General features: G+C 41.9%; 1 protein-coding gene across 1 annotated transcript in view; it reads left to right on the forward strand.

Moving 5' to 3' along the window:
• LOC107109839 (potassium voltage-gated channel subfamily KQT member 5-like) overlaps positions 1-25336 on the forward strand; it is a gene marked incomplete at its 3' end in the record, with an annotated part of 91688 nt that extends 66352 nt beyond the window's left edge. The window contains exons 4-6 of the mRNA XM_015410550.1: positions 12036-12211; positions 13025-13150; positions 25226-25336. Of these exons, the coding sequence (XP_015266036.1) occupies positions 12036-12211; positions 13025-13150; positions 25226-25336 (413 nt within the window). The remainder of the gene's footprint in view (positions 1-12035; positions 12212-13024; positions 13151-25225) is intronic.
• Positions 25337-27558: the final 2222 nt, after the last annotated feature.

The following is a 27558-nucleotide window of genomic DNA, read 5'->3' on the forward strand; positions in this document are numbered from 1 at the left end:
TCTTCTCAAGCTCTGCTGTTTGTGCCCCTGTCTGCAGAGGTTAGGCAGGTGGCAACCACAGACAGGGCTTTTTCCAGTGATGATGCCTTGCCTTACTCTTTGAGGCTTGCCTGGTGCCTATCTTTTTCTGTAGGTGCCAAGCCAAAACATTTCTTTTTACCCAGGCTTAAGTAAGTGTTCCATTTTTCTTAGTTGATTTCATGGGCTGTTTCTGGCCCAGGTTAGCTGATCAATGTTTCTTGAAGCTGCTCTTATGTCCTGTCTTGTTTTTAATGACTTGTTTGGTTCTGTTTTATTGAGCAGGTCTTTGGGAAGGTGACATACAGGTTTTCTAGATTTTTTTTAAAAAAATAATACTTAAAAGAGTAGTCTTTCATAGTCACCGATACTATTGTGTTCAACTAATTTCTATACCCATAGATACACTGTCAGTACTGGCTTTCTGTAAGGATGCTTCCAAAATTTCCCACATCTTAAGGTTTAAACTACCTGCCCTTGAAACCAAAGTACAACTAATGGACTGTGAGTTCTCCATTGTTCTGCTTTTGAAAATTGCAGCATTCAGTTCCTTCAGTTGACATGCCTCTAATTCCATCCATGTATACTTCTGTATTGCTAAAACATTGCAAAACACACACACCCATGTCAGTATGTTCTACTTTTTCAGGGTGGTATGGGGTGATACTTTATCAGTGCTTTGGAGTGCACAGGCTCATCAGCAGCACCCCCCACCAAAAGAGTCTTGATACCATCCTGCATCATATTGCCTTGCTATTTAAAATTTAAAATAAATTGGTGTTTGCTATTTTATTTTTGGTTTTAACAGAAACTGTTTTTAACTATTATTATAAGCAACCTTTAACCATGAGAAAAACTGGAATATAAATTTCTAAATGAAGAATAAATAAATAAATAAGAATTTGGCCAACATTGGAAGACATGAGATGTAAAATTCTTCTGTTCAAAATCAGTTACTTTTCTTAGATACACAAGAATCAGCAGGGAGAAATTACATGAGATTTTCACTTTATATTTTTCACTTCACGTTTTCCTGTTTGAAAAACATAGTATAAGCTTACAACTAAAACAAAAACTCACCTTTAGGGATTATTGAATAATATGGACTAAATCCCAGTCTCAGATGAAGTGTGAGCTCAGCTACTCTAATTCTTAACAATTTACCCCTTGTTACACCTCATTAATGTAAATGGTGGGGTTGCACACACATAAAAACACACAGAGAGAGAAATAAACAGAATCTCTTTCAATAGTCCCTGTCTTTCCTAAGGGAAGAGATTCAAGCCCTTAGTTGGCATCTGGGGTTTACACATCAGCAGCTCTACTCAGAGATGCACACTTTACTCTTAATAAAGGTAGCTTAAGTGGTCAGCGTCAGACACAAGATTTAGCCTTGGAGCTCAATTACACATCAGAAACAATTAGAAATAAGAATGATCTTTATTCAGTACAGAGCATAGCAAAAGACTATTAGAGGATACTGAAAACAATATAAAATCTATGGCGATTTGCCCTAACTACACATTAAGCATCATAGTTACCAATTGAAGTTCAATAGTCCATACAGGTCCATGGTATATCAGTCCAAGTAAACACCAAGGGATTTTGAACAGAAATCCCATCTTGCACAACCATGTGGTCCAATTCACAAAGCAGCTCTTTGTTTCCGAAGAGACAGCATTTCAGGTGCAATAAACAGACAATGGCAAGAGGAGGAAGAGAGCAAGAGCTAAGAGAATCACTCCCATAGTGATCAATGGAATTATACCCTAATCTTATCGCAATCAGCTGTGGTCATTCAGCCAATCACGAGCAACAGGGGTGTGTGGCCAATTGCTGGTTGCCATAGCTGCGTGTGGGGATAGGCTAGGAGTTTGTAAGCCCTGCCTGCAGTCAGGTGACCCAAACCCCAGCTTCTTCATTGCCTACATGACATGTTCCATGTGCACCAGAGCCAGGAGCCATCAGGTCTGGCTCTTGACATAAAGGTGTGAAGGAATGTGGTATATGGCATGGCTATTAAATGCCTGAGGCCATCTGGCCTCACCATTTGGCTTGCAACAGGAAATAAGACACATCATGTCATCAGAAAGACATCACAGGAGAAAGCATTAGTATTTAGAAAGCAATATTTCTATACAAGGCGACACACCCCTAATGTAGCCAATCCTCCAAGAGCTTACAGTAGCCCCTGTAAGAAGAGCTCTGTAAGCTCTTGGAGGATTGGCTACATTAGGGGTATGTCGCAGAATATGCAAAGTAGTTCCTGCTACAAAAAGAGCCCATTCAGGACTAAACACAAGAACATGAAAATGCATCCCATTTTCCTATTCAGCTCCAAATTGCAACATGGTAGCATAAGGGGGGGGATCTTTCCACCACCATTCACTCCTAGGAGCTGGTAGTTTAGGATTTACCCCCAGCAGTGTGCAATGATCACTTGCTAAAGTGATGAGACTTCTAATACGTTTGGAACAAGTACTGAGACCCTGAATGTGGTAAAACTGGAGATAGCTTTATGAAGGGGAACAATTAGCACACTCAATCACAATAATAGCATGCAATATACAGTGTTATAGTGTCAGCATTAAGATACAAATATTCTAAATATTCATGCAAAAATGATAGAATATATATTACTACAGAAGGAAGAAGCAGGAGGCCCAAAATAGAGCAAGAGGGTGAAATAGGGGCTTACTGCTACCTATCCAAAGAGGATTCAGGCACCAGTCCAAGTCTAGGGCAGGGGTCCCAAGCTTCTGGGTAGGCAGTAAATTCAAATGCCAGAATAAGAATCAATCTCAGACACACTTGTGTTCTGGAGCAGATCACATGTGCATTGTCAGTATTCAGCAGCAATCCAAACAGAAATCCAGAGGCAGAAAACACGAGGCATGTAATGTTTACCAGGACTGTCTGTCTTACAAGACCGTGTTAGTCTTCGGCAGAGAAAGGTTCAACTTGGAGCTTGATTCTAGCTTTAGTTATCAGGCTAGTTATTTAAAAGAACACAAAAAATCTTATTTCCTGGGATGTTCCCTGATTTGCTAGAGATAAAAAGTAAGAAGTTGCTAGGTACCGGGAACATTTTTAAATAAGGGAAGAATAGGGAAGCAGTGCATTGGAGTCTTAGTGACTTCTTTGAATCAAGGTTTATGGTGGGAAATTTCTTTCTAAGGCTTGAATGTTAAGGCAGCCAGAACTTTGTTCTTAAGTGCCCCTTGATCATTTACTGAAAGGATCTAAGAAATGGTTTGTGGGCTAAACAGAGGGCATGTTTCTCTCTGCCGTTGTTTCCAGTGAGCATAATGAGATTTTGCGGAATTACAACTGATCTTCCCCCTTCTCTGCTGGTGCTCTTTATTTGGGGGGGATGACCCAAAACTTGCTTGCTGAGTCTCATACAACCAGTATTTATTTGTTTGTTTGTTTGTTTATTTATTTATTTATTTTTGTATTTATACCCCGCCCTCCCTGCAAATGGGCTCAGGGCGGCTTACAAGAGGGCAAGATATGCCCTTGCATAAAAACAGGATAAAAACAGTAAAAACCAACAAATATTAAAAATAAAGTGCTCAAATTTAAACAAGATGGTCATTCATTAGAGGTAGGTAGTTTTTCAGGGAGGTAGGTAGTGTCCAGTAGGTGTTAAACTGTCAGGTCCAGCAGTACCAACCCAGCGCTGTATTGTGGCTAGATCTTCCATAGGGCCGTCTCCTTGCCCCATTTGTTGCCAATGCCATTGGTAGTGGTGGTTGTGGTAGCGGTAGTGGCGGCTCCTACATAAAAGCCTGGCAGAAGAGCTCCGTCTTGCAGGCCCTGCGGAACTGTACTAGGTCCCACAGGGCCCTGATCTCCTCCGGGAGCTCATTCCACCAGGTAGGAGCCACCACTGAGAAGGACCTGGCCCTCGTCACAGCAAGCCTTGCCTCCCTGGGGCCTGGAATCACCAGGCAATGTTGTGTCCCAGACCAAAGTGCTCTTAGGGGTCTATGTGGGGAAAGGTGGTCCCTCAGGTATGTCGGACCCTGGCCATATAGGGCTTTAAAGGTAAGAACCAGCGCTTTGAAACGGATCCGGTATGCTATTGGCAGCCAGTGCAGTGCTTTCAGCCCAGGCCGGATGTGCTCCCACTTGGGGAGACCCATCAACAGCCTGGCCGCCGCATTCTGCACTAGCTGCAGCTTCCGGATCTGCGACAAAGGCAGCCCCATGTAGAGAGCGTTACAGTAGTCTAGCCTCGAGGTGACCATCGCTTGGATCACTGTAGCCAGGTCATCGTGGTCGAGGAAGGGAACCAACTGCCGAGCCAGCCTGAGATGGTAAAAGGCCAACTTGACAGTGGCTGCCACCTGGGCCTCCATCGTTAAGGAGGGATCCAGGAGCACTCCCAAACTCCTAACCTCCAACACTGGCACCAGAGACGCCCATCGAAGGTTGGGAGAGGGATCCCCAACCCCAAACCGACCTGATTCAAGCACAGGACCTCCATCTTCGCTGGGTTTAGTTTCAAGCGGCTCAGCCTGAGCTACCCAGCCATGGCCTGTAAAGCCCGGTTCAGGTCTTCTGGGTCAGAGTCTGACTGGGCACCCAACATCAGATAGAGCTGGGTGTCATCCGCATATTGATGACACCCCAGTCCATACCTCCGGGCAATCTGGGCAAGGGGGCGCATGTAGATGTTAAACAACATTGGGGAAAACACTCCCCCCTGAGACACACCGCATTCGAGCGGGTACCTCCGGGACTGCTGTTCCCCTAGTGCCACCCTCTGTCCCCAACCTTGGAGAACAGAGACAAGCCATTGAAGGGCGAGCCACTGTATCCCCACATCAGCGAGGCAGTGGGTCAGCAACTGATGGTTGACCGTATCGAACGCGGCCAACAGATCTAACAACAACAGTGTCGCCACACCTCCTCAATCCAAATGCCATTGGAGGTCGTCAGTAAGGGCAACCAGTACTGTCTCTGTCCCAAGGCCCGGGCAAAAGCTAGACTGGAAGGATCAAGGACAGAAGCGTCATCCAGAAAACCCTGTAGCTGTGTCGCCACCACCCTCTCAATCAATTTGCCCAAATAGGGCAAACTGTACACCGGCCGATAGTTGGCCAATTCAGCCGGGTCCAGAGATGGTTTTTTCAAGAGAGGGCGGACGTTGCCTCCTTGAGTGCCACCGGGAACCGCCCCTCCAAGAGGGACTTGTTAACAGTCTCCCTGACGGCACCTTGAAACCCCTCGTGGCCCGCTTTGATGAGCCAGGAGGGGCACAGATCAAGGCAGCACGTGGTTGGACACACAGATACAAGCAACCTGTCAACTTCCTCCAGACTGAGCAGGTCGAAACACTCTAAACCCAGAGTCGAAGGCACGCAAGGGGCCTCAAGTTCACTCATTGTTTCAACTGTGGCGGGGAGATCACGGCGGAACACGAAGACTTTGTCAGCGAAATAGCTCGCAAAAGCCTCACAGCCAATATCCAGTTCCCTACTATTTTGTCTGCCCTGTGGCAGCGCTGTCAGAGACCGAATCATTCTAAACAATTGGGCTCGGTGTGAGCTCGCAGACACGATTGTGTCTGCGTAGAATTCTCTCTGTGCAGCCTTGACTGCCATCTCATAGGATCTCATAAACGTCCTATAGGATGCTCTTGATGCTTCATCACGGGCACAGCGCCACCGTTTCTCTAGCCCTCTCAGCTCTCGCTTCATACGCCGCAACCCCTGGGTATACCAGGGGGCCAGCGTAGAGCGAGTGCACAGAGGACGCAGGGGAGTGATCGATGGCTGTGGAGAGTCAACTATGCAAGTCCTCCACAAGCTCATCCAACGAGCCGCCAGTAGAGAAATGGTGGTCTTGGTCACCTAAATAGAAAAGGAGAATGGTCAACAAAATGGAGACTTGATGGTGACAGAGTGTTTGTGTGAGGAAGAGAGTTACAACAGATGTGTATACGCACTCGTATGTGAAAAGCTTAAAGGTAAAAGTTCACATTACTCTCCCTTGTTTATTAAAAATGATGCGGTGTTTATTTCTGGACAATAAAAGTGAGCTTCCTCACTCATTACCAAGAATACTGTGAATATTTGTATAAATTCCATTATGTGGCTGAAAATCAATGCAGCATTTTGTTGGAATAAGCATATAGCAGTCAATGAATAGGAGATTCAAGTAAGCAAGACAAAAATCATATTCTTCATCATCATCATCATCATCATCGTCTAAACTTATGAATCGCCCAATCCCTACTACCACAGAGCTCTGGGCAATGTACAATACATTGTAAAAAAATTAAATAATAAAATAAGCAAATAAATAATGTTAATCCAGCAATCTAAAAAAATCAAATGGCAAAATTACAGTTTCTTCCCAATTCTGGACTGTGGCCACTTTGTGGGTTTGGGAAGGAGGCATAAAACTATCTGATGGAAAGAGAGTAGTTGGAGGGTGCCAGCCAAGATGGAAGCCATTGCTGTCCTCAACCAAAGGCCTGGTGGAACATCTCTACCTTACAGGCCCTGTGGAATTGCATAAGGTCTCGCAGGGCCCTAATATTGCTTGGACCTGGTCAAGGACAGCCAGATGTCTTTGGGGCCAGGAATCACCAGTAGATTGCTCTTGAAGGGGTGTAATGCTGCCATAAGATCTAATAATAGCAGCAGTGCTGACCCACCTTGATCCAGCTGTCTACAGAAATAATCTATCAGGCAACCAACACCATCTCTGTCCCATGGCCAGAGTGGAAGCTGGACTGGAATGGGTCTAATGCTGATGTGTCATCAGACCAACGTTTTATTGGACCAACTTTTAGTCATGCAGATTTCCCTCTGATAGAGCAGAAGTCTGCTAAATCTTACAGCAGAAGTAGGCAATCCCTGCATACATGCTAGCAGCACACCAGACCATTTTGCTTGGCATGCAAGATCAGATCTCCACTCAAGCAACCAAGGCTCTGGATAAAACAACAGGCATGCCCAAGATAATAATAATACTTTCAATTTATTTATCGCTTTCCCCAGTGGGCTCAAAGTGATGTACAGTTACACATTTTAGACAGGGGACTAACAGTGTTCATAGGGGATAGGGAAGACAACATATATTCATTTAATTGCACACGCTGTCACTGCACGGTGTAAACAATGAGAGAACAATATAACAATAACATCTATATAAACTGCTAAATAAGAATTATGCAGTTCAAGGACGTATTTGCATATTATCTCAGGTCTCAGTTTAAATCAAATTCTATACAACCTAAAATTACTATAAATGTCCTTTTTCTTTGGCCTAGGAAGTTATAGTCTATGGGGAAACTAGCATAACCAAATTGTTCCCTTCGACATATTTAGAGGAGATTGATGCATTAAGTGTGATTAACACATGGAATTCACTGCCACAGGAGGTGGTGGCAGCTACAAGCATGGACAGCTTCAAGAGGGAATTAGATAAGCATATGGAGCAGAAGTCCATCAGTGGCTATTAGCCACAAGATATAGATAGGAACTCTCAGGCTGGGGCAAGTGATACACTGTATTCTTGGTGCTTGGGGGAGAGGGCTTCTAGAGTCCTGGCCCCACTGGTGGACCTCCTGATGGCACCAGGTATTTTTGGCCACTTTGTGACAGTGTGTTGGACTAGATGGCCATTGGCCTGATCCAACACTGGCTTATGTTCTTAAGTGATAAGGGATGCATTCCACAAATTCCCACTGAGCAGGTAATTCAGATATAACACCAATTTTTCTGAATACTTGCTATCTGCTATTATCCTACTTCATAACAGTTTTACAAATCAATTTTCATACCCCATTTACTTACTACTCAGGATTATTTTAACATCTAACCCATTTTGGTTTCTTATATCTAAAAACCACAAAGCTGTCTTGCACCTTGAAACAAAATTGAGGATGGAGAGACCAATAAATTCTACAAAAGAAATCCTGCCAATTTTTTTTTTTACTAGAAGGTGATGATTAAGTCAGGAAAGATCCAGTTTCTTTAACAGATAAAAATGCCAAAGAAATAAATTAAAGTGTTGTTCAGGATATAAGAATTTGAACGTTGTATTGACATTTTCAGTTAGTATAAAATGAAATAGCAGTTTGCATCGATATTTTAATGGTTGGTGACTGTTTTGTTTTGCTCTATGGTGAGAAGAACATACAGGAAATAGCAGGGCTTTTTTTGTAGAAAAAGCACAGCAGCAACTCATTAGCATAACAGGCCACACCCAACAGCGGAAACACATTAGCATATTAGGCCACACCCCTGACAGAGCAGCTCATTAGCATATTACGTCACACCCCACATTACCAGAAGTAATGTAGCAGGAACCCTTTGCATGTTAGGCCACACACCCCTAATGTAGCCAGTCCTAATGAGTTTCTGCTGTTGGGTGTGGCCTATTATGCTAATGAGTTCCTGCTGGGCGTGGCCAACTCGGGAGCCAGACGGAACTCCGTTCCTGTGTGTTCCTGCCCAAAAAGAGCCCTGGGAAACAGACATTCGAATGTTCAATGTTGTTCAAGTTAGCCCATAAATTGGCCTAACAAACTTAATATCTGCTCAAACAAAGTTTGGAGAAGTGTGTGTGCACACAAAAGCTTATACCAGGAATAAAACCTTGTTGGGCTTAAAGGTGCTACTTGACTGCTGCTTCAGACTGGCATGGCTACCCACATGAATTTATCACCGGTTAATGATACATTAATGACCTCTTTGTCATCTGCACCAGTGGCAAATAAAATCTGGAACATCTCAAGAACTAAATTAACTCAATCCTATCATCAAATATATGCAATTATGCTGGTTAAATCAGTGGCCTTGTTGAGTGTAACATCTTTGTGGAGGTGAGGTGGGTAATCAATCATCAAGGACAGGTCCTTTTCTGTGGTAGTGTGCTGTCTGTGAAACTGTTCATTGCCATTCGTTTGGTGTTTTCACTATTTTATTTCAGGCACCAGTTAAAAACATTTCTATCAGGCTATCAATTTTTATGATGTACATGATTGTGTCTAAATTAGATTCTCTCTTGTGTATTGCAGCTGTGATGTTAAATTATAATTTGCTATTTTTTATTTGTTCCTTCTTTTAATCAGTGGGTATTTTTGTCTGCTGATAACAAGGTTTGAATCATTAACTGACACTTTCTGTTATTATAATTGCTTTTTGTTATTCTTCCATTGGTCAAAACAGAGACTGAATAAAATGGTTTTTTATGGAAAAAGGACCTGTTCTCCATGAAATGTTTTTGGCAGGCATTTTTTAAAAGGGTACCTTGGAGAAGGTCATAAAACAAAAATAACCATCAACTATTCATTATGGAGTGTATCTATTGTGTAGTGGGTTTGCCGTATGGATGACGGACAAAGACTGGCATAGTGCATAGCACGCTTTATTGGTACACAACAAGAGATGCCGCTAACGGCCGGCAGGCAACTATATACACTCTTGGGGACACACCACTGAGCCCCGTTGGTGGGTTTGAATCTCCCGCCACGGTGCTCATTGGTTCCCCAGTGGAGGGACTAGGAGCCTAGTTCCTATTGTTCTCCCAGAGTCAAGCTCTGGGATATTCGCTGGCCCCGGTGGCGGTCAGCGGATACAACAGTATCCATCATGAAGAAAATGCTGTTAACTTGAATATTTGCATGCTACCTTATAGCCATGGTTGGTCCCAATGAATATATGATTTTACTGATCCACTGAAATTAATGCAACTAATTCCTCCCATAAAAGGGTTTAAGGGAAAACACTTCGAACACTTCTTTGAACCTGAAAAGGAATCATGTCAGTGACAGTGCAAAGCTTAATACACAAAGTGCTATTTGAATTCTTACATATGTAATGACATCTTGATTCATATTGATCCCATATTCACTTATTATTGCTACAAGTTGGTTTTTGTAAAAAAGATACCAAAGGAGGTGAATATAATTTGCTATGGATAATATGCAATTTAAAGTCCTGCAAGGCAAGCAAATGTGCATCCATAAGTCTACCCAATTTAATTAGCTACCCTTTGGAGTCTTATAATTTAAATTTGAAATAGCCATTTCTTGTACTGCATACCACGTCATATATTCTAATAGCAAAAGTGTGGCCTCATCTGTGGATACCTAAATCTGCAGGTTGGGGCCACAAAGAAAGAAAACATATATTTCTGCAAAACTGGGGAATTCCCCCCAGGTTTGCAGACAAATCTGAAATTTAAAAGAATCGGGGGGTTAAATCCCCCCTGTTAAATACTTAACACCCCCCCCAAAAAAAACCCAAGACCACAAGTGCAGATAATGCAGCAGCAATGGCATTGTAAACTGGAGAGCTGTCAGGGGCATAACAGGAAGAAGAAACTGCTTCCAGAAGAGAAGCTGGCCTTGCCATGGGAATTGCCCCCAGATCAGCTTGCTCTACCTGTGACGCACCATGGCAACTAGTTGGGGGAGAGACAGCCAAGCTCTATGTCAATGAGGCAAGGAGGAGAGGCAGCCAAGTGCTGCACTGACTTTGGGGGGAGAGAGAATGAAAGAATGATGGGAGGAACATGGAGAAATAGTGTGTGTGTGAAAGAATGTGACAGTAGGAACTAGGGAGGGAGAAAGAGAACTAAAAGAGAGAATCAATAACAGCAGTTGTTGGGAGAGAGAACAAGAGAAAGATTAACAAGCATTGTGGGCAGAGTGAGGAAGAGTGACAGGAGGTGTATTGGGGAGGAAGAAACAGAGAAATAATGATGGAATGGGAGATAGAAAGTGAGAGAGAGAAGGGGTAGATGGGTGGGAGGAAGCAAAGGTGGGGAGATGGCTGCTCCCACAACTTTCTTGTGAGTCCCCATTTGTATATTGTAAGTCTTTTTTTAAAAAAAAACAACACCAACACTCTGCACTTAATTTCCCCAAAACTCTATGAATATATTTGACAGACGCCTAGATTGCTCATCGTTTTGAGTTTAAACAGTTGTATCCAGTTTGGTCTCAAGAAGCTGGCATATATAAAGAGTGCCCCATTGCACAGGTCTTGAAATGGGTGTAAAGTGCCCGAAACATTACTTGGTAAAGGTCTTTTTGCTTGCAGATTACTATAATATTTGGTGAAAGGGCATTTGTTTTGACAGAGTTTAGTGTTGGTTAATTGATATTTTATTTACTTTCTAATGTGTAGGAATAGTATTAATTCCATTTGCTTTGATTTTCAGATTCTTAAATTTCTCCATTACTCTTCAAAGTTCTATCCATACAGGATATTTTAATGCTTCACTCATCATGGTATTATTGCTTCCTCAAGTTCTTTGTTTTTTTAAAAAAATCTTTTAAAAACATGTTTTAAGCACCTTGCTATAAATATTAACCCAGTATTACAGGTAATTACCCAGATTAGGTACAAAACTTGCAAGAGCCTTTTAGAAAGTGACATGCATTCTTCCTTTAGTGCTAGCCATATATTCCATATAAACAATGATTTGCCAGTTTGGTGTAGTGGTTAAGTGTGCGGACTCTAATCTGGGAGAACCGGGTTTGATTCCCCACTCCTCCACTTGTACCTGCTGATGTGACCTTGGGTCAGTCACAAGCTCTGGCACAGCTGTCCTTGAAAAAGAGCAGTTTGTGTCAGAGTTCTCTCAGCCCCACCCACCTCACAGGGTGTCTGTTGTGGGGAGGGGAAGGGAAAGGAGTTTGTAAGCTGCTCTGACACTCCAAGTGAAGGACAGGGTATAAATCCAATCTCCTCTTCTTCTTCTTCTTCTTCTTTTTCTTCTTCTTCTTCTTCTTCTTCTTCTTCTTCTTCTTCTTCTTCTTCTTCTTCTTCTTCTTCTTCTTCTTCTTCTTCTTCTTCGTCTTCGTCTTCTTCTTTGTGTCTTTTCAGAATTTTAGTCCTGACTTGTAGGCCAAATCAAGCTACAATTGGTGTAAGATTACCAAATATATATATATATATATCTTAAGGCACTAATCACCTTCTTTACCCAGTATATTACTGATCAATTTGAGTAAATTAATATGCTTTGTAATATATTTCTTTCAGACATCATTGTTCTCATCGCTTCAATAGCAGTTGTTTCTGCAAAAACTCAGGGTAACATTTTTGCAACATCAGCACTGAGAAGTCTTCGTTTCCTACAGATCCTTCGTATGGTGCGCATGGACCGAAGAGGAGGAACTTGGAAATTATTAGGTTCAGTAGTTTATGCACATAGCAAAGTAAGTACTCATCCCCATGTTGTTAATTTGTCTGAATGCCCTTTATTGTGATTCATGCGAAGACAGAAACTAGAAGATTCCGATGAAAAGTTGAAATCTCCTACGTTTCTAAAAATTGCACAGTACATTACTTAGACTTTTCATAATTGGTTATACATATTCTAACTATTATAAGACCAGTAGTAACAGAGCTGTGCAACTACTTATGGATTCTCCAGGGAGCTTTGCGCATGTAAGTGCCATCAGATTGCACCCGACTTATGGTGACTTCAGCAAGGGGCTTTCAAAGCAGGTGATTAAGCAGAGGTGATTTGCCATTGCTTCCTCTTTAGAACCTTCATTGGTGGTCTCTGATCCAAGTACTAATCCTGCTAAGCTTCCAATATCTGACAAGATTGGGTTATACAATGCTGTCTTCCCTTGCCCAGGGGGTTTGGACTTGTATTTTTTTAATAACAGTACCCATGCTGCAAGACAAGCCTCTTTGGATGCCGAAAAAAAATTCAGAAGAGGTTTCTGGTATGGCATTGGGGTTTGTTTACTGTTCAGGTTTAAAGGTTATACATTCCACTGGATACCTCCAAGCTCTAGGGCATACCTGAAGTTGAATTTAGATCAGGGCTTTAAAATATTGGCCTGAAGCAGCATGATGTCTTACAGTCTGTTTAATGAGAGTTTGAGCACTCAAGGAGATATTATGTGTTTTAACTGATAAGATGTTCGTACAGCATACTGTGTAAATATTCCACTAAATGTACTGAGCTCCAACTAAGCTGCCATACTGACTTTTTAATTCTTATTTTTATCCTGTAGGAATTAATCACAGCCTGGTACATAGGATTTTTAGTACTCATTTTTTCATCTTTCCTAGTCTATCTGGTGGAAAAAGATGCAAATAATCAGTTTTCTACATATGCAGATGCTCTGTGGTGGGGCACAGTAAGTACACAATGCATATTTATATCATATTCAGTGACTAGCTGCAAAGACTTGTATCTTTAAAAATACTGGTTTATTCCTGTTCAAAAATTAAACATCATATTTTAGACCGTATAGTATTTCATAACATTACACTCACAGAACTTACATATATGGTCCTGTTTTAATAACTGTTGAAATTGCTGTTGTTTATCTTAACATATTTATAGAAATATCCAATTATTTCATTGTCATGAGGCAATTAACCATGCCACCCTAAGCCAAGTTACATCCTTCATACTCTGAAACCGCTTTATAGGTCAGTAGCTCATGGCAATAGCAGCTTTTACCAGCATAGTGTCATTGGTCAAACGGTTACTTGAAAGGACTTCCAAGTTCAGTGCATGATATTTATACAACATCCCAGGTAGTGATGTGCTGGTCTGCCGCAATTGTGACCTATCTTGACAGCATCTCAGGTAGTGACATAAGAAGCCTGAAGATCAGGTCTCAAGTCAAATAGTAGCAGGCAAATTAAGTGTTCGAATTCTGAAGATTTGAATGTCGTGCATGATAGAATATACTTGGGTCCCAGAGTTGTCTCTTTTTATGATTTCATTAAGAATTAGATTTCACTAAATAAGCTGCATTGTAATAAAATAAAATGTACTAATACTGCTTATTTTATATGAATAATTTTTGAATTGTCTGTTTAATTAAGAATTAATTGTAATACATTGCTCCATTAAACAATACATCTAGGGAACGAATAGTCCATTGACAATATTATCCCTATTTGGCTACACCGGTTTCAGATGTAACAATTATTGAAAATGAAAAAAGGAGGTTTAAAATCTTCAGTTATTCTGCCTGCATATGCCCAATATTTTGATTCTTTTTTTATTTTTCCCACAGCTGCATAGCTGCCGCCATATATGCATTAAAGGAACTATGCAAGGACTTTCAGTGAAAAACAATAACAGCCATTCACTTAACACCAGAGATAACACACCATTTCTCTACCAAGGTAAACATTCTCTTCCAAAGTAAACACTCTCAATTTGGCCATCTGACTCCTTTCACTCCAAACGAAATATCAACACACAGTTCTTACTAATCGATATATTTGGCAGTCCAAAATGAAAGCCAAAATGCCTCATTAGAGAGATTGACGCTTTGCCAAAATCAGGAGCTTCAGCACTGGAAATTAAGTCTGTAGGCATGGCTTCATGATACGTCCAGTCTTCATAAAGGACTTTTGAAAAGTCTGTATATTCGGAATGTCTTTGACAGATTTTACTGTATTTTGGACTGCCAAATATATTGATTACCAAGAACTGTGTGTTGATATTTCGTTTGGAGTGCAAGGAATCAGAAGGCCTGAATTGAGAATGTTTACCTTTAAGAACGGCTTGGCAGAGAAATGGCGTGTTATCTCTGGTGTTAAGTGAATGACTGTGATATATGCATTGTCATACACAAAGTCAGCTATACCCACAAAGATAAGAGCTCTTTTCCATTCAGAGAAGTAATTGATGAGGTTCCCAAACTCTTTAACTTTGGTTGTTTATCTCTGTACAGACATTACTCAAATGTTATGGTTGCTGATCCCCTGTAGCTGTATCTCACAGTGCTAAAGTAAACCATGGAGAAAGTGCATTTGAGTTTCTATTTTAGTGTTTCTGTGAGCTGGTATATGATCATATACCATCCCACATTATTTCACTTTTTCAAAATGCATGATGTGTAGCCACAGGAAAGTAACAATCACGCTATTTAATAACACGTGAATTGGTCTCTAGAGTGGGCGTGAACAGAGAAAATGGAGGTTCATCCCGGTTTGTGTGGTCATATAAACCATGAACCTCCCTGTTTACCAAACTGGTTTGTTTCATGAGGTTCATGATGTGAGTGTGAGATCTAAGATCTTCCCTTCCTCCTTTCTGCTGGGGATGGCTCCCCAAGGCCAGCAGAACGGAAGGGGGGGAGATCTTGCAAAAGTCAATTAAAGGGAACGCGAGTTAAGTCTAAGCGGCGAGTTCACCCAGAAGTCCATCTCCCAGTTGCTTTGCTGATTAATTGATCGGTGCCAGCGTGTCTGCTGCACGAACCCTGACACAAACTGCACAAACCTCCATAAAACAACATGGAGGGTCATGGGAGTTTTGTTGCAGATGCGATTGCACAATCTTCAGTTCACGAACTAGGTGACATTTGTCACAGAATTAGGGTCATTATGAGATCCGTGCCCATAAGAAGATAATTGTGCCGTTTTCACTTTAGAACAATTTCAGTTAAATGCCTCCCCATATGAAACTGAGGTGATGAAGTGCACACATAGGATACTACTGTTGAGCTTGGGCCTCACTTGACAAATGTTTTCTCCTGCTTATGCTCCATTTGTTGTATCACGGCTTCACATATATTCTCACATTCATATGCATTCTTTCATAGCTCACATGTTTCATGCTCTATGTCTTGCTGTTTATCATCTCTGCTGTGAATTGGGGGGGGGAGTGGATCTGTATGGCTGTCTGCTTTGCTTGGTTAATGCTAGCTTGCAACAGTTCTCATGCAGGAGCCTCCCAAGTGTGCTGGGAACAACTTGGGAAGTGTGTGATCTCATTGTTCTGTCTGACCTTGTAGTCTGAGGAGCTTCTAGATAATGTAACTGTTAGCTTGCAGGTGTTGGGGGTAGTCATATGGGCAGGGCAGATGTTTGGCGGGCTGAATGGGAGCATTGATTGGTTGATGGGCGTTTGGGGGATTTCCTACTTCCAGTATATTGTTGGAATTAGCATCTGGAAACCAGTTCTGACATAGAAGCTGTCTATGCTTGGAACCTCTTCATCTCTTAAACAAACCTTACTGCTACAAGAGTGTTTGTGGGAGTGATTGTGTCCCTTGACAACTACTTGACAATTACTACTGCAAGAATGCACTCATAATCCAGCCTTTGAGCATCTGTTTATATAACATGATTAAGTAAAATCAAGGTGTTGTATCTAATTCTTCCTGTAGCTGCTTAAGCAGAAATTTCCCCTTTCATGAAACATTATCAGTAGCATCCTGTATGAGACAAGAGAAACCAGATTCTCCATCTCCAGCCTGTTAGTCTTTTTAATTCTCAGTATTAATATGAAGTGCAAGTTTGTGCTAGAGCTAAAGGGATATAGCCACTTAAAGTATTGAGGGCCATTGATTTGATAGTGGTCAGATCACTCACAGTTCTGTCACACAACAACAAAATCCCTGAATTTTCACTGTTCCATACTCAGATCCACTCTAGCACATTTGTTGAAAGACTTCTTTTAGGTAAAACTAGTTAATTAGATTAAGGGGGAAGGCCTCCGGTGGTGCAGGAGGAATTGCAGGTGTGTGGGAGCAGATATGAGCAGAGCTGGGAAATATCCACATATTCCTGTTCACACAACTTTGTTGTGATCTTTCCCAAAACAGCGGGCTTAGGAAGAGTGCAGCAAAGGTGAGGGAAAGCCATGATGTTGTATAAAAGGGGGGGACGGACCCTGCTGCACATTCACAGCCAAGTCGATATATAACACCAGTATCCAAGCAACCACTGTTTCAGTTTGCCACTCAGGAGTTTACGATCTAAATTAGTTCCGGATGCACAAAACGTTAGTGTCAAGGCAAAATCATCCTCCGTACTCTTGGGAATTAAAGATGTGATATCTGTATATTGTCTAGGAACCAAACTTCTGTAAAGTTGGAAAGTAAAATAGTTGATGCAAGGAGTCTCTGACAGTCTTAAGGATGTAATGTTCTTGTTGGGGCTTGAGAACCTTTGAAGTTTGTGAAATAACAGGTTGAATATTGTTCTTTGAGAGAGATGTGTTCCTGTTCTTTCTTTCTGATGGCTTTCAGCTGCAGAAATATCTACAGGGGCTGCAGTACATTTTCCTGCTGCAGAGATGACGAGCCTGCAGTGTTGTAAAAGATAGATGAGAGTTGGCTCTAGTCTGCCTATAAATTCCTCTTCTTTTCATTAACATAGACAAATTTCCTTCCCCCCCCCCCAAGTTTTTACTTATATTATTTTACATCATTCTTGGCAGATGTACTGGTTACCGTAAAGTTTTTTACATTATTGTGAGTCTATAACATTACTTATTTTCTAGCCACTTATACGGTCTGTACCAATGTTCCCTCTAAGCTGTGCAGTCTCGTGAGCAGAAATTTTACCCTGTGAGCCAAAAGTGGTCCTAGCGTTAAAACTGTGAGCGGGCCGACATTAAAAAAAATTATTAAAGCATACAAACATACAAACAACATATAAACTATTATCATTTATATTACAAGCCATTTATTTATATTAAACTTATTTATATTTATATGAAACATATTTGTATTACTTAACCTCCCAGGCTTAAGTGCTCAGAGAGTCACTTCGCAAAGCACCAGAAGCCACCAGATCGCCACTAGCACGCTGCTGAGCCCGGCTCCCCCCCCCCTTTTCCAACTAACTTTACAGGCTTAAGGGCACAGAGAGTCACTTTGGAAAGCAGCAGAAGCTACCAGCTCGTCTCTAGCACACCACTGAGCCAGGCTCCCCCCACACACACACACACCTTTTCCAACTAACTTTACTGGCTTAAGGGCACAGAGAGTCACTTTGCAAAGCACCAGAAGGCACCAGATCACCTCTAGCAGGCTGCTGAGCCCGGCTCTCCCCCACACCTTTCCAACTAACTCTGCAGGCTTAAGTGCACAGAGAGTCACTTTGCAAAGCACCAGAAGCCACCAGATTGCCACTAGCACGCTGCTGAGCCCGGCTTCCCCCCTTTTCCAACTAACTTTACAGGCTTAAGGGCACAGAGAGTCACTTCGCAGAGCACCAGAAGCCACCAGATCACCTCTAGCAGGCTGCTGAGCCCGGCTCCCCCCCCCCCTTTCCAACTAACTTTGCCAAGAGAGCCAGTCCCCCCTTTTCCAACTAACTTTGCGAAGAGAGCCAGTTTGGTGTAGTGTTTAAGTGTGCACAGCTGTTCCTGAAACAGCAGTTTGTGTCAGAGTTCTCTCAGCCCTAGGGCTGCCAAGTGGGGGCGGGGGGTGGGTAAACCCCCGCTTTGGAGGCCTGATTTTTGCCACCACGGAATCGGGCCCCGGGGGGAACTCCACCCCCCCCCAAAGCGCAGCATGGCTGCGTCACCAGAGGTGACGCAACCACGTCAATGGTTTTCCCTCCGACGATGGGGGCCACGCCCCCAACGTGATCAACGTTGCGTGTCCCCCCCACACCTTTTCCAACTAACTTTGCAGGCTTAAGTGCACAGAGAGTCACTTTGCAAAGCACCAGAAGCCAACAGATCGCCACTAGCACGCTGCTGAGCCTGGCTCCCCCCCCCCACCTTTTCCAACTAACTTTACAGGGTTAAGGGCACAGAGAGTCATTTCGCAAAGTACCAGAAGCCAACAGATCGCCTCTAGCACGCTGCTGAGCCCGGCTCCCCCCCCCCCTTTTCCAACTAACTTTGCAGGCTTGCCTTGTTTTGCCATACAAATTGTTTACAGCTTTTATCTAAATCTTTAAAGATGTTTTTATTTCTCAAAATTTGTAAGTTTTGTAGTAAAAAAAGAAATCTCGGAAGAATATTCATTTTTAAGGTGGCTATTTTTCCCATAAATGACAAATTCAAATTTTTGCATATCTGAATTTTTTTCAATATATTTCAAACATTTTACGTAGTTGTCCTCTAATAATGTGTTGTTTCTATTGGATATTACAATGCTTAAGTATTTCACTTTTTAAACTATTTCCATTGTAGAGGTTCTGTGTATTTGATCCTTTTCATTCTGTGTACAGTTTTTTGTTATAACGTTTGTTGACTTGTCCATAATCTTGTATTGTGTCTATCAGATGGGGGATATAAATGATTGGTTCTTCTAATATAAATACCAAGTCATCCGCAAATGCTAACAGCTTGTATTCTTCTTCTTTTATCCTTAATCCTTTTATCTTTTCATTGTCTCTAATTAAATCATTTAATGTTTCTAACGTAAATATAAATAGTAGGGGAGATAGTGGGCATCCTTGTCTTGTAGCTTTTTGTATCTTGATATTTTTGGTTGTATCTCCATTAACTATTACATTCGCCCACTGTTCAGTATATATAGCTTTAATGTTTGAGAAGATTTGCCTTTTTGGAAGGAATCCAGCCTGGTCTTGGTGTAGAATTTGTACCATCACTCTTTTCATTCTAGTAGCTAAGATTGTTGCAAATATTTTGTAATATACATTCAATAATTATATGGGTCTGTAATTTTTAATTTCTTTTTCATCTGAATTTGGTTTATGGATTCAGGTAAATGCAGCTGGATTCCATGTATTTGGTAATTTTTGCATTTTTGTTATATTTTGGATGACGTCTTTCAACGGTAAAGATATTTGTTCTTCAAAGACTTGGTATAATTCCGCTGAAAATCCATCTGGACCTGGTGTTTTATTTAATTTCTTTTTCATCTGAATTTGGTTTATGGATTCAGGTAAATGCAGCTGGATTCCATGTATTTGGTAATTTTTGCATTTTTGTTATATTTTGGATGACGTCTTTCAACGGTAAAGATATTTGTTCTTCAAAGACTTGGTATAATTCCGCTGAAAATCCATCTGGACCTGGTGTTTTATTCACATACGGTAAATTTGTCATTTAGTATCATTTTTTGGTTTTCATCAAATTGTGTATTTTAAACTTTTTTTGTATAAATTTTAATAGAAATTTTATATTATCCTTTTTATATCTTTCCTCTCCCTTTTCATTTCTTAAAGCTTTTTATAATTTCTGACTCTCCAAGCACCTATTAGGTTTTGTTCTTCTACAAGCTGGAAAAAAAACATTCGGTAAACTATGTCCAGATCTTTTGCTTTTAGATTGTTTTTTCCTATCTAACTCTGTGTCATACACAGCATTGTAGTCCCCTATAGTACAAATTTCATCACAGATTAAAATTACTAATATTTCTTGAAGTTTTTTAAAGAAGGTGTCTTGATTTTTGTTGGGCGCATAGATATTGGCAATTAGTGTCCTTTTATTTTGTCTTGTAATAATGATTGCCACAATTCTTCCATCATTTGATATGCTAGTTCTGGGCATAAATATTCTTTAGCATATATAGCAACACATTTTTTTTGTCTTTGCTCTATATTGGTATCTTGTTAAGATTTGAGATGGTATAAAACTCAGGCTTTTATTTCCTTTAGGTTTACTTTTCTTTTCTGTTTCTTCCACTTTTGCATCATTGGTTTCTTCCTCAGTCTCACTAGTCTCTTCTTCTTCTTCTTCTCCTTCTCCTTGCCAACCTAGGTTTTCACTGTTTCTTTCTCAAAAATCTTTAATCTTAAATGTTGAACATTTAACATAGACAAATTTCCCACAAGCAGCTGTGCCGCCCTCACTGTTCCCTTTCCCCCAATTGTATTCGTCAATTTCCCACGACTTGCTGCGCGGCCGCATTTTGACCCACAGCATCCCATGATTTTCCCCGCGTCTTCTAGATCCTTGTTCTTTGAGATTGAGAAGATGCATGGAAAATCGGAGGATGCTGGGGGTCAAAATGCGGCCGCGCAGCAAGTAGTGGGAAATTGACGAATACAATCGGGGAAAAGGGAAGAGTGAGGGCGGTGCAGCTGCTTGTGGGAAATCGGTCATAATCTCCAGTGTCTGGCAGCGGTAGCAGCCTGGACAAAGACCAGATTATTCAGATTGTTTCCTGATAAAACAGGATGGTACCAATATATATAAAAGGGCATACAGACAAAAATTGGGGATTGTCATTACATCATTAAGTTGTTTATTTAGTTACCTCATACAATGTCCAATTATATTTTTATTTGTTCTACCTTGTACTTTTATATAAATCTTTTGCATATGATTAAAAATATAGTTCGTATTTGCTTCTGGATCTGTTGTATGTTGATATATTTTATTTGTTGTATTCTTCAATCCATGTGTAAAATCTTAACCATGTGTTCTCAAAGCTTCCTTCAGTTTGTTCTCTTAACATTAAAGTTAATTTGTCCATCTCTGCCATTTCAAACATTTTATTTATAGTTTCTTCTCTTGAAGGTACCTCATTTCTTTTCCAATATTTAGCGCATACTGGTGACAGCCCAGCCTGTGCCTCCAGGCAATCTGGGCAAGGGGGTGCATATAGATGTTAAATAACATCAGGGAGAGAACAGCCCCTTGTGGCACTCCACAAACCAGTGGGTGCTTTTGGGACAACTGCTCCCCTAGCACCACCCTCTATCCCCGACCTTGTAGGAAAGAGGAGAGCCACTGCAAGGCAGACCCCTGAATCCCAGCGTTGGCAAGGTGGTGGATCAGTAACTGGTGGTCACCCATGTCAGATGCTGAGAACAGGTCTAACAACAACAGTACTGCCAATCTGCCTTGATGGAGATGCCTTTGGATGTTGTCCATAGGGCAACCAGTGCTGTCTCAGTCCGGTGACCTGAATGAAAGCTGGACTGGAATGGTTCTAGTATATCAGCATCATCCAAGAAACTCTTCAACTGAGTTGCCACCGCTCTCTCAATAATTTGCCCAGATAGGGCAAATTAAATACCGGATGATAGTTTGCCAATTCGGCTGTGTCCAAAGATGATTTCTTTATGAGAGGGTGAACCACTGCTTCCTTAAGTGCCCCAGGGAAACTTCCTTCTGAGAGAGACTTGTTGACAGTCTCCCTTAGGGGATCTTGTAGCCCATCATGGCCAGCTTTAATGAGCCATGATGGGCACGGCTCAAGGCAGCAAGTGGTAGGGCATACAGTTGAGAGTATTCTGTCAACTTCCTCTAGGCTGAGATGATCCCGAAGTGCAACATAACTAAGTATTCAAAACAACATCCAAGCTCCTTGGGGAGTAGTTTCCTTCTGGTACGGCGCTGTGAGCAGGCGCCTCAGGACACTCCCAAGGCGCCTGGTCCTCTTTCGCCCCTTTGGGGCTCCCCAGATGCATGGGTGGGCTCTGGCTGGCTTCCTGGAGGGAGGTCGGGTTGCAGGGAGCTTTTTTCAGCCACTACTGCACTTGGCAAATGCAGGGGTGCTGCCATTTTTGCTCTGAAGCAGGAGTGATTGACGGGGGGGGGCATGGCTCCCATGTTTTTTCTAGCTGCGACCAGCCGTTTTAAAGACCAAATTACTACAACACAACAAACATAAAAGGAAAACAGAGAAGAAAGTGAGTAATCGTATTTGCAACGCTTTGTTTGATGGTTTCAAGTTGTTAAAAACCCCTTTTGAATTGCCCCAAAATACTGGAGGAGTGGCTAATAAAAAGAAAAGGGGCGAAACTGTTATAATTAGAGTGGAGTGGGGGAGAAGAAAAATGGCTTCAGAAAGGAATGTAGAGGACTTGAGGAAACTGAAGAAATTTCTCACCTTACTTGTGAACAATTTGAAAAAAACTGTTAGTGGAAGAGATACAACTTGCGATCAGAGTGGCCTTTAAAGGATTACTGGAGAAATTGCAGAACTCGCCTATTTGAGAGGAAAAAGAGCAGGAATCTAGGGAAGCTGGAGGAGGAAGAAATAGACTCTGAGCTCTCTCAAGGAAATAAACTGCAAGACGGAACATGAAGGTAAAAATGAGCAAGTTATTTGTTTAAATGAAGCAACAAGGAATACTATAGACCCAGAAAGCCAAAAAGAAGTCCACCATAATAAACTTGTAATTGAACAGAGTGAGCCAGCAAAAGGAGGAGAAAAGACGCATACAAAGAAACGTGGGAAGTACTCAAAAAACTGGGAAAGTACTGGAAAGAGACGTTTCTTACTGGTAGGGAAATTGAGAAAGAAAGATATGAAAAAGAAACCCCATACCTACAAAGAAATAAGGAACCTAGATAGAATTCTGGGGGGAAAGGAGACTACATACCTCCCCCTCCCCAATATTGACTGTGGCTTTAGTTAGGATTGTTAATTGCACAATGTAAACCGCTCAGAGCCCTTCGGGGTCGAGCGGTCTAGAAATCGAAAGTATAAATAAATAAATAATAAATAAAATAAATGCTCCTCTACGAGCCCCCACCCAGAGGACTGGATGGAAATTGCCCTGAACCTGGAGCATCTGCAATCTAATACATCAAGGTTAGAGAAGGGGGACCAATGTCAAATAACAGCTAACCTTCCGGGAAGGAATGAGCAAATGATCTGTAAAGCTTGGACAATCTCTCACCAGGCACTGATAACAACTTCAATGAGTAACAAGAGGGAAGAGGATCAAACTGTTAATATTGTACAAAGGAACATTAAGCACCAACGGTCCCCCAGGAGTGAGCAATCTGTTCCTGCTCATACACTTAAAAATGGATGTATAATCCGCAACCCGATGGGTGACTTAGAAACAAATATGATGGAGAATTTACAATTAAAGACGCAAAATACACCCAAAACTATCAACATCTTATCTTGGAACGTAGCTGGCTGGACTAGATTTTAGGCTTTTTTTCCGGCAAAACTATGAGGTTATACTCCAGGAAACCTGGTCTGTAGCTCCTCTTGAATTAGATGGCTATTTTTCATATGTGGTTTAGGCCGTCCCAGGAAGACTAAAAGGGGGCCTGGGCATTCTTATCTCTACCTCCTTAAAAGTTGACTGTTTGGAGTTGTTCCCCTTGGATCAGTTGGCAGTGGCTGTCATTATGACTTGGACTGGGGGCTCTCTGCAGTCTCCTGTACCTGGGTGGGGTTTTTTTTAACCTCAGAATGCTGAGCTCTGCAGCTGACCAGTCAGAGAGTGGTGGGTGCAAGGAGGCAGCAGCCACACAGGAAGCAATGGAGGGAGCACATTTTACCCCTTTTGACCCCCTTAGTGGTTGAATTTCTAAAAATCCCTTCTTAGTGACCATCTATGTCATGGTAGGAGTGTTCTTCCCAAATTTCATGTTTCTAGGACCAGGGTTTTACCTGGGCGTTGATTTTACAGTGAGGGGACTTTCTTTTATATAGATAGATAGATAGATAGATAGATAGATAGATAGATAGATAGATAGATAGATAGATAGATAGATAGATAGATAGATAGATGTGCCAGTGATCACTAATCAACTGAGTTTCACACTGCGATCTCAACAGTGGATGTTGTGTGGAACATCCAATTAGAAAAAAACAAAATGGAGACTGAGCAATGATTCCCTGAGTGAAAGAGGAAAATAAGAAAGATTATCATACCCCCTGCAATGAAGGAATTGTTTGTCCCCTAATTCCTTCCAAAATGAATATGCTCTACTGGCTTGGCAGAGTATGCTTATGAATCTGTCTTGCTGTATTTCTAAGCTATATTTATTAAGTCATAGTTTCATTTTATGTGTTTTTAAGCTGCTTCAGGTTACTGTGCATAAAGAAAAGATACCTTCTTCATAAATTACCCTTGTATAAATATTTTATAATGTTGTGTAAAAGTAAAGGGAGTGTTTTCCAGGTCATCTTAATTTCACAGCAGTCTCATGTTCAAATTCCTGTATATGATAGTGCCTTTTGATTATTCCGCCTCTACTTGTTTATATTTACCAATCAATTCTAACCTAAATTTTATTGTTATCTCAAGGTTTACACTGCAGTTGTTTCAAAGGTATCTGATTCTGTTATTTAACGGATCAGTGTGCTACAGGTTACTTTCAGTAAGTATGGGTTTCCAAATCCATGTCTGCTGAAGGTGCATGCAAGTGGGAAGAAACAGGCTGGCATAAGGAAGAGTAAACTGCCTGTACCCACGGGTTCTCCTTTGCAAATTCCACATTCATGCACACAAACATTTCCCCCCTGCCAGCTTTGGAGCACAGTTGATATAAAAAAATTAATATCAGCAGGATGGGATTTGTAGGGAATAATTGATGAACAGGGAATAGGGTGTAGAGAATAATTGGCATGGGTTAAGCAACTTCCCACTCAACTGATTTCCTTCAAGTGCCCTGTATTGCCTACAATTGCCCAATTTTACTCAACCTGCCAAATGCAAACTTACAACCCAGGTTGATTTCTTCAAATGTCAGTTCATATCATATTTTCACTGTTCTTTAATCACTTGTCTGTGTCTACTTTTTCCTCATGTTGACCTATATTCATTTCTTTCAGATCACATTGACAACAATTGGCTATGGAGACAAAACTCCCCTCACATGGCTAGGAAGGCTGCTTTCTGCGGGGTTTGCACTGCTTGGCATTTCATTCTTTGCACTACCTGCTGTGAGTATTTTTACAATTTTTAAAACTTCACATACTTATCTGACATAATGACAGAAACAATGTTAGCTATATGCCCCCCTCGATTTCTGGAATTATTTATCTATACATCTGATATTGCAAAGATAGCTAATTCAGTCAAAAGTTCAGGGCCTTTTACATTTGCGTTGTAGTATCTGATACAGGATTACCAGTCTATTTAATAGCAGTTTCTCTCAGGATGGCATCATCAATAAAGGTGAGAAAACTCAAATACTATTTACTTATTTATTTTCTTCCTTTATAGCCTGCCTTGCTTGCTGATGCTCAAGGTGTATTACAAAATACAAAATATACAAAACATTTGATCAAACAGCATAAGACTGTGGGGGAGTGAAGAGCCAGGGTTGTCTACAAGAGCAGTGATGCCCTCCAGCATCCTGCCCCTTTGAAGGGAGTCGGCTTCAGAGTGGGCAGAGTCACAGGAAGGAGGGAGAGGGTTCCCAGCACCCTCAGAGTTCTTTCCTTTCCTCTGCTTTTGAAGTCCTCTTAGATACAGTGTGATGCGGTGGCACAAAAGGCTAATTCAGTTTTGGGTTGTAGTAGAAGGGCCATAGCATCGAAATCGTAGGAGGTCATAGCCCCTCTGTATACTGCCTTGGTCAGGCCGCTTCTTGAGTACTGTGTGCAGTTCTGGAGGCCTCACTTCAAAAAGGATGTGGGAAAAATCGAGAGGGTGCAGAAGAGAGACAAGGATGATCAGGCGTCTGGAGACTGAGCCCTACAAGGAAAGGCTATGGGCCTTGGGAATATTTCGTTTGGAGAAGAGGAGACTGAGGGGGTACATGATTGCTCTCTTTAAATATTTGAAAGGCTGTCATTTGGATTCCCTTTGAGCGGCAGGCGCATGCAATGTGGCCAGCCTTCCCGCAACTCCAACATGTTGCATTCCTGAAGCGGCAGGAGTGTCATTTGTGGGGGTCCCTGCACCTGGCACAGAGCATTGGTGAGGCAGTCTCAGTGGTGCAGCCTGGGCGTGAACGTGATTTGTTGGGCCTCTGATTCTGCAGGAGAAGAACCACTAATCATCTTTTTCTTGCCTTCCAGTTCTCACCTCCAAATGACAGTCTCTTAATACCCTTTTGCACTGGCAAAATAGTACTCAGAGTTTGAAAGGATGTTTGCTGAGTAATGTATAGATCTTCTGGCCTCTGATTCTGCAGGAGAAGAACCACTAATCATCTTTTTCTTGCCTTCCAGTTCTCACCTCCAAATGACAGTCTCTTAATACCCTTTTGCACTGGCAAAATAGTACTCAGAGTTTGAAAGGATGTTTGCTGAGTAATGTATAGATCTTCTTCGTGGTCTCTGTGCTTCACACAAATGGGATCTAGTGCGCCTGCGCTGGATCTGCTGGTGCCTAGCAAGCTCTCTTGAAAGGATTTTCGTGCCTGGCCCAACTGAGCATGCTCATGAGCCCCAGTGAGCATGCCCAGAAGGGCAGGCACGGACATCCCGCCAGTTCTTTCCTTACCGCCACGCTGAGCAGACCTTTCTTCGAGAGGTCTGGCCGGATCGCTGTTTTTGGATCACTTTTTTGTGATTAGGTCTAGTTTTTCGCCTCAGTTTTTCTTCAGTTTCTCTTTCTCTTCCTGTTTTTCAAAAAAAAAAGAATTTTTGTTTTTCGTCGTCTGAGGTAAAATTGCCTCAGGCCTTCGGGCCGCTGGCCCCCCCCACCCTCCTTGTCGCTGATCTTTTTCTCCTCAGTCTATGGAGAAGAAGAAGACAAAAAAGTCGAAAAAGTGGGGATTTTTCAACCGTTGTCGTACTTGTGGAAGTAAATTGGCTCCTCCACACGGCCATAAGTACTGTATTTTCTGTCTCGGGGAGACCCACAAGCCAGACTCCTGTGAACATTGTGCTCAGTTTTCCAACCAAACTCGGAAGAACAGAGCGGCACATTTAAGAGTTTTCCTCTTGGAGAAAGCGCTTCAACGGATGGCTGACCCGCCGGTTACTTCCTCCGTCGCCATGTCTTCCGCTACCGACGCATCGACATCGAAGCCGTTGACGTCGAAGGTTAAGTCTGTCTCCGGTACCGAGAGGTCGAAACCGAAACATAAGGTACCGATTGTTCCTTCCGCAGCGTCCACTCCTGTTAAGAAGGCCAGGAAGTCAGATTCCTCAGTGGCGACGCAGAAGGTGGCCAAGGCGGTGAAGCCTGCTAAGAAGGACTCTGTGCCAGC

Source organism: Gekko japonicus, unplaced genomic scaffold (genome assembly GCF_001447785.1).
Source record: "Gekko japonicus isolate JY-2015 unplaced genomic scaffold, Gekko_japonicus_V1.1 scaffold3146, whole genome shotgun sequence".
Classification (NCBI taxonomy): domain Eukaryota; kingdom Metazoa; phylum Chordata; class Lepidosauria; order Squamata; family Gekkonidae; genus Gekko; species Gekko japonicus.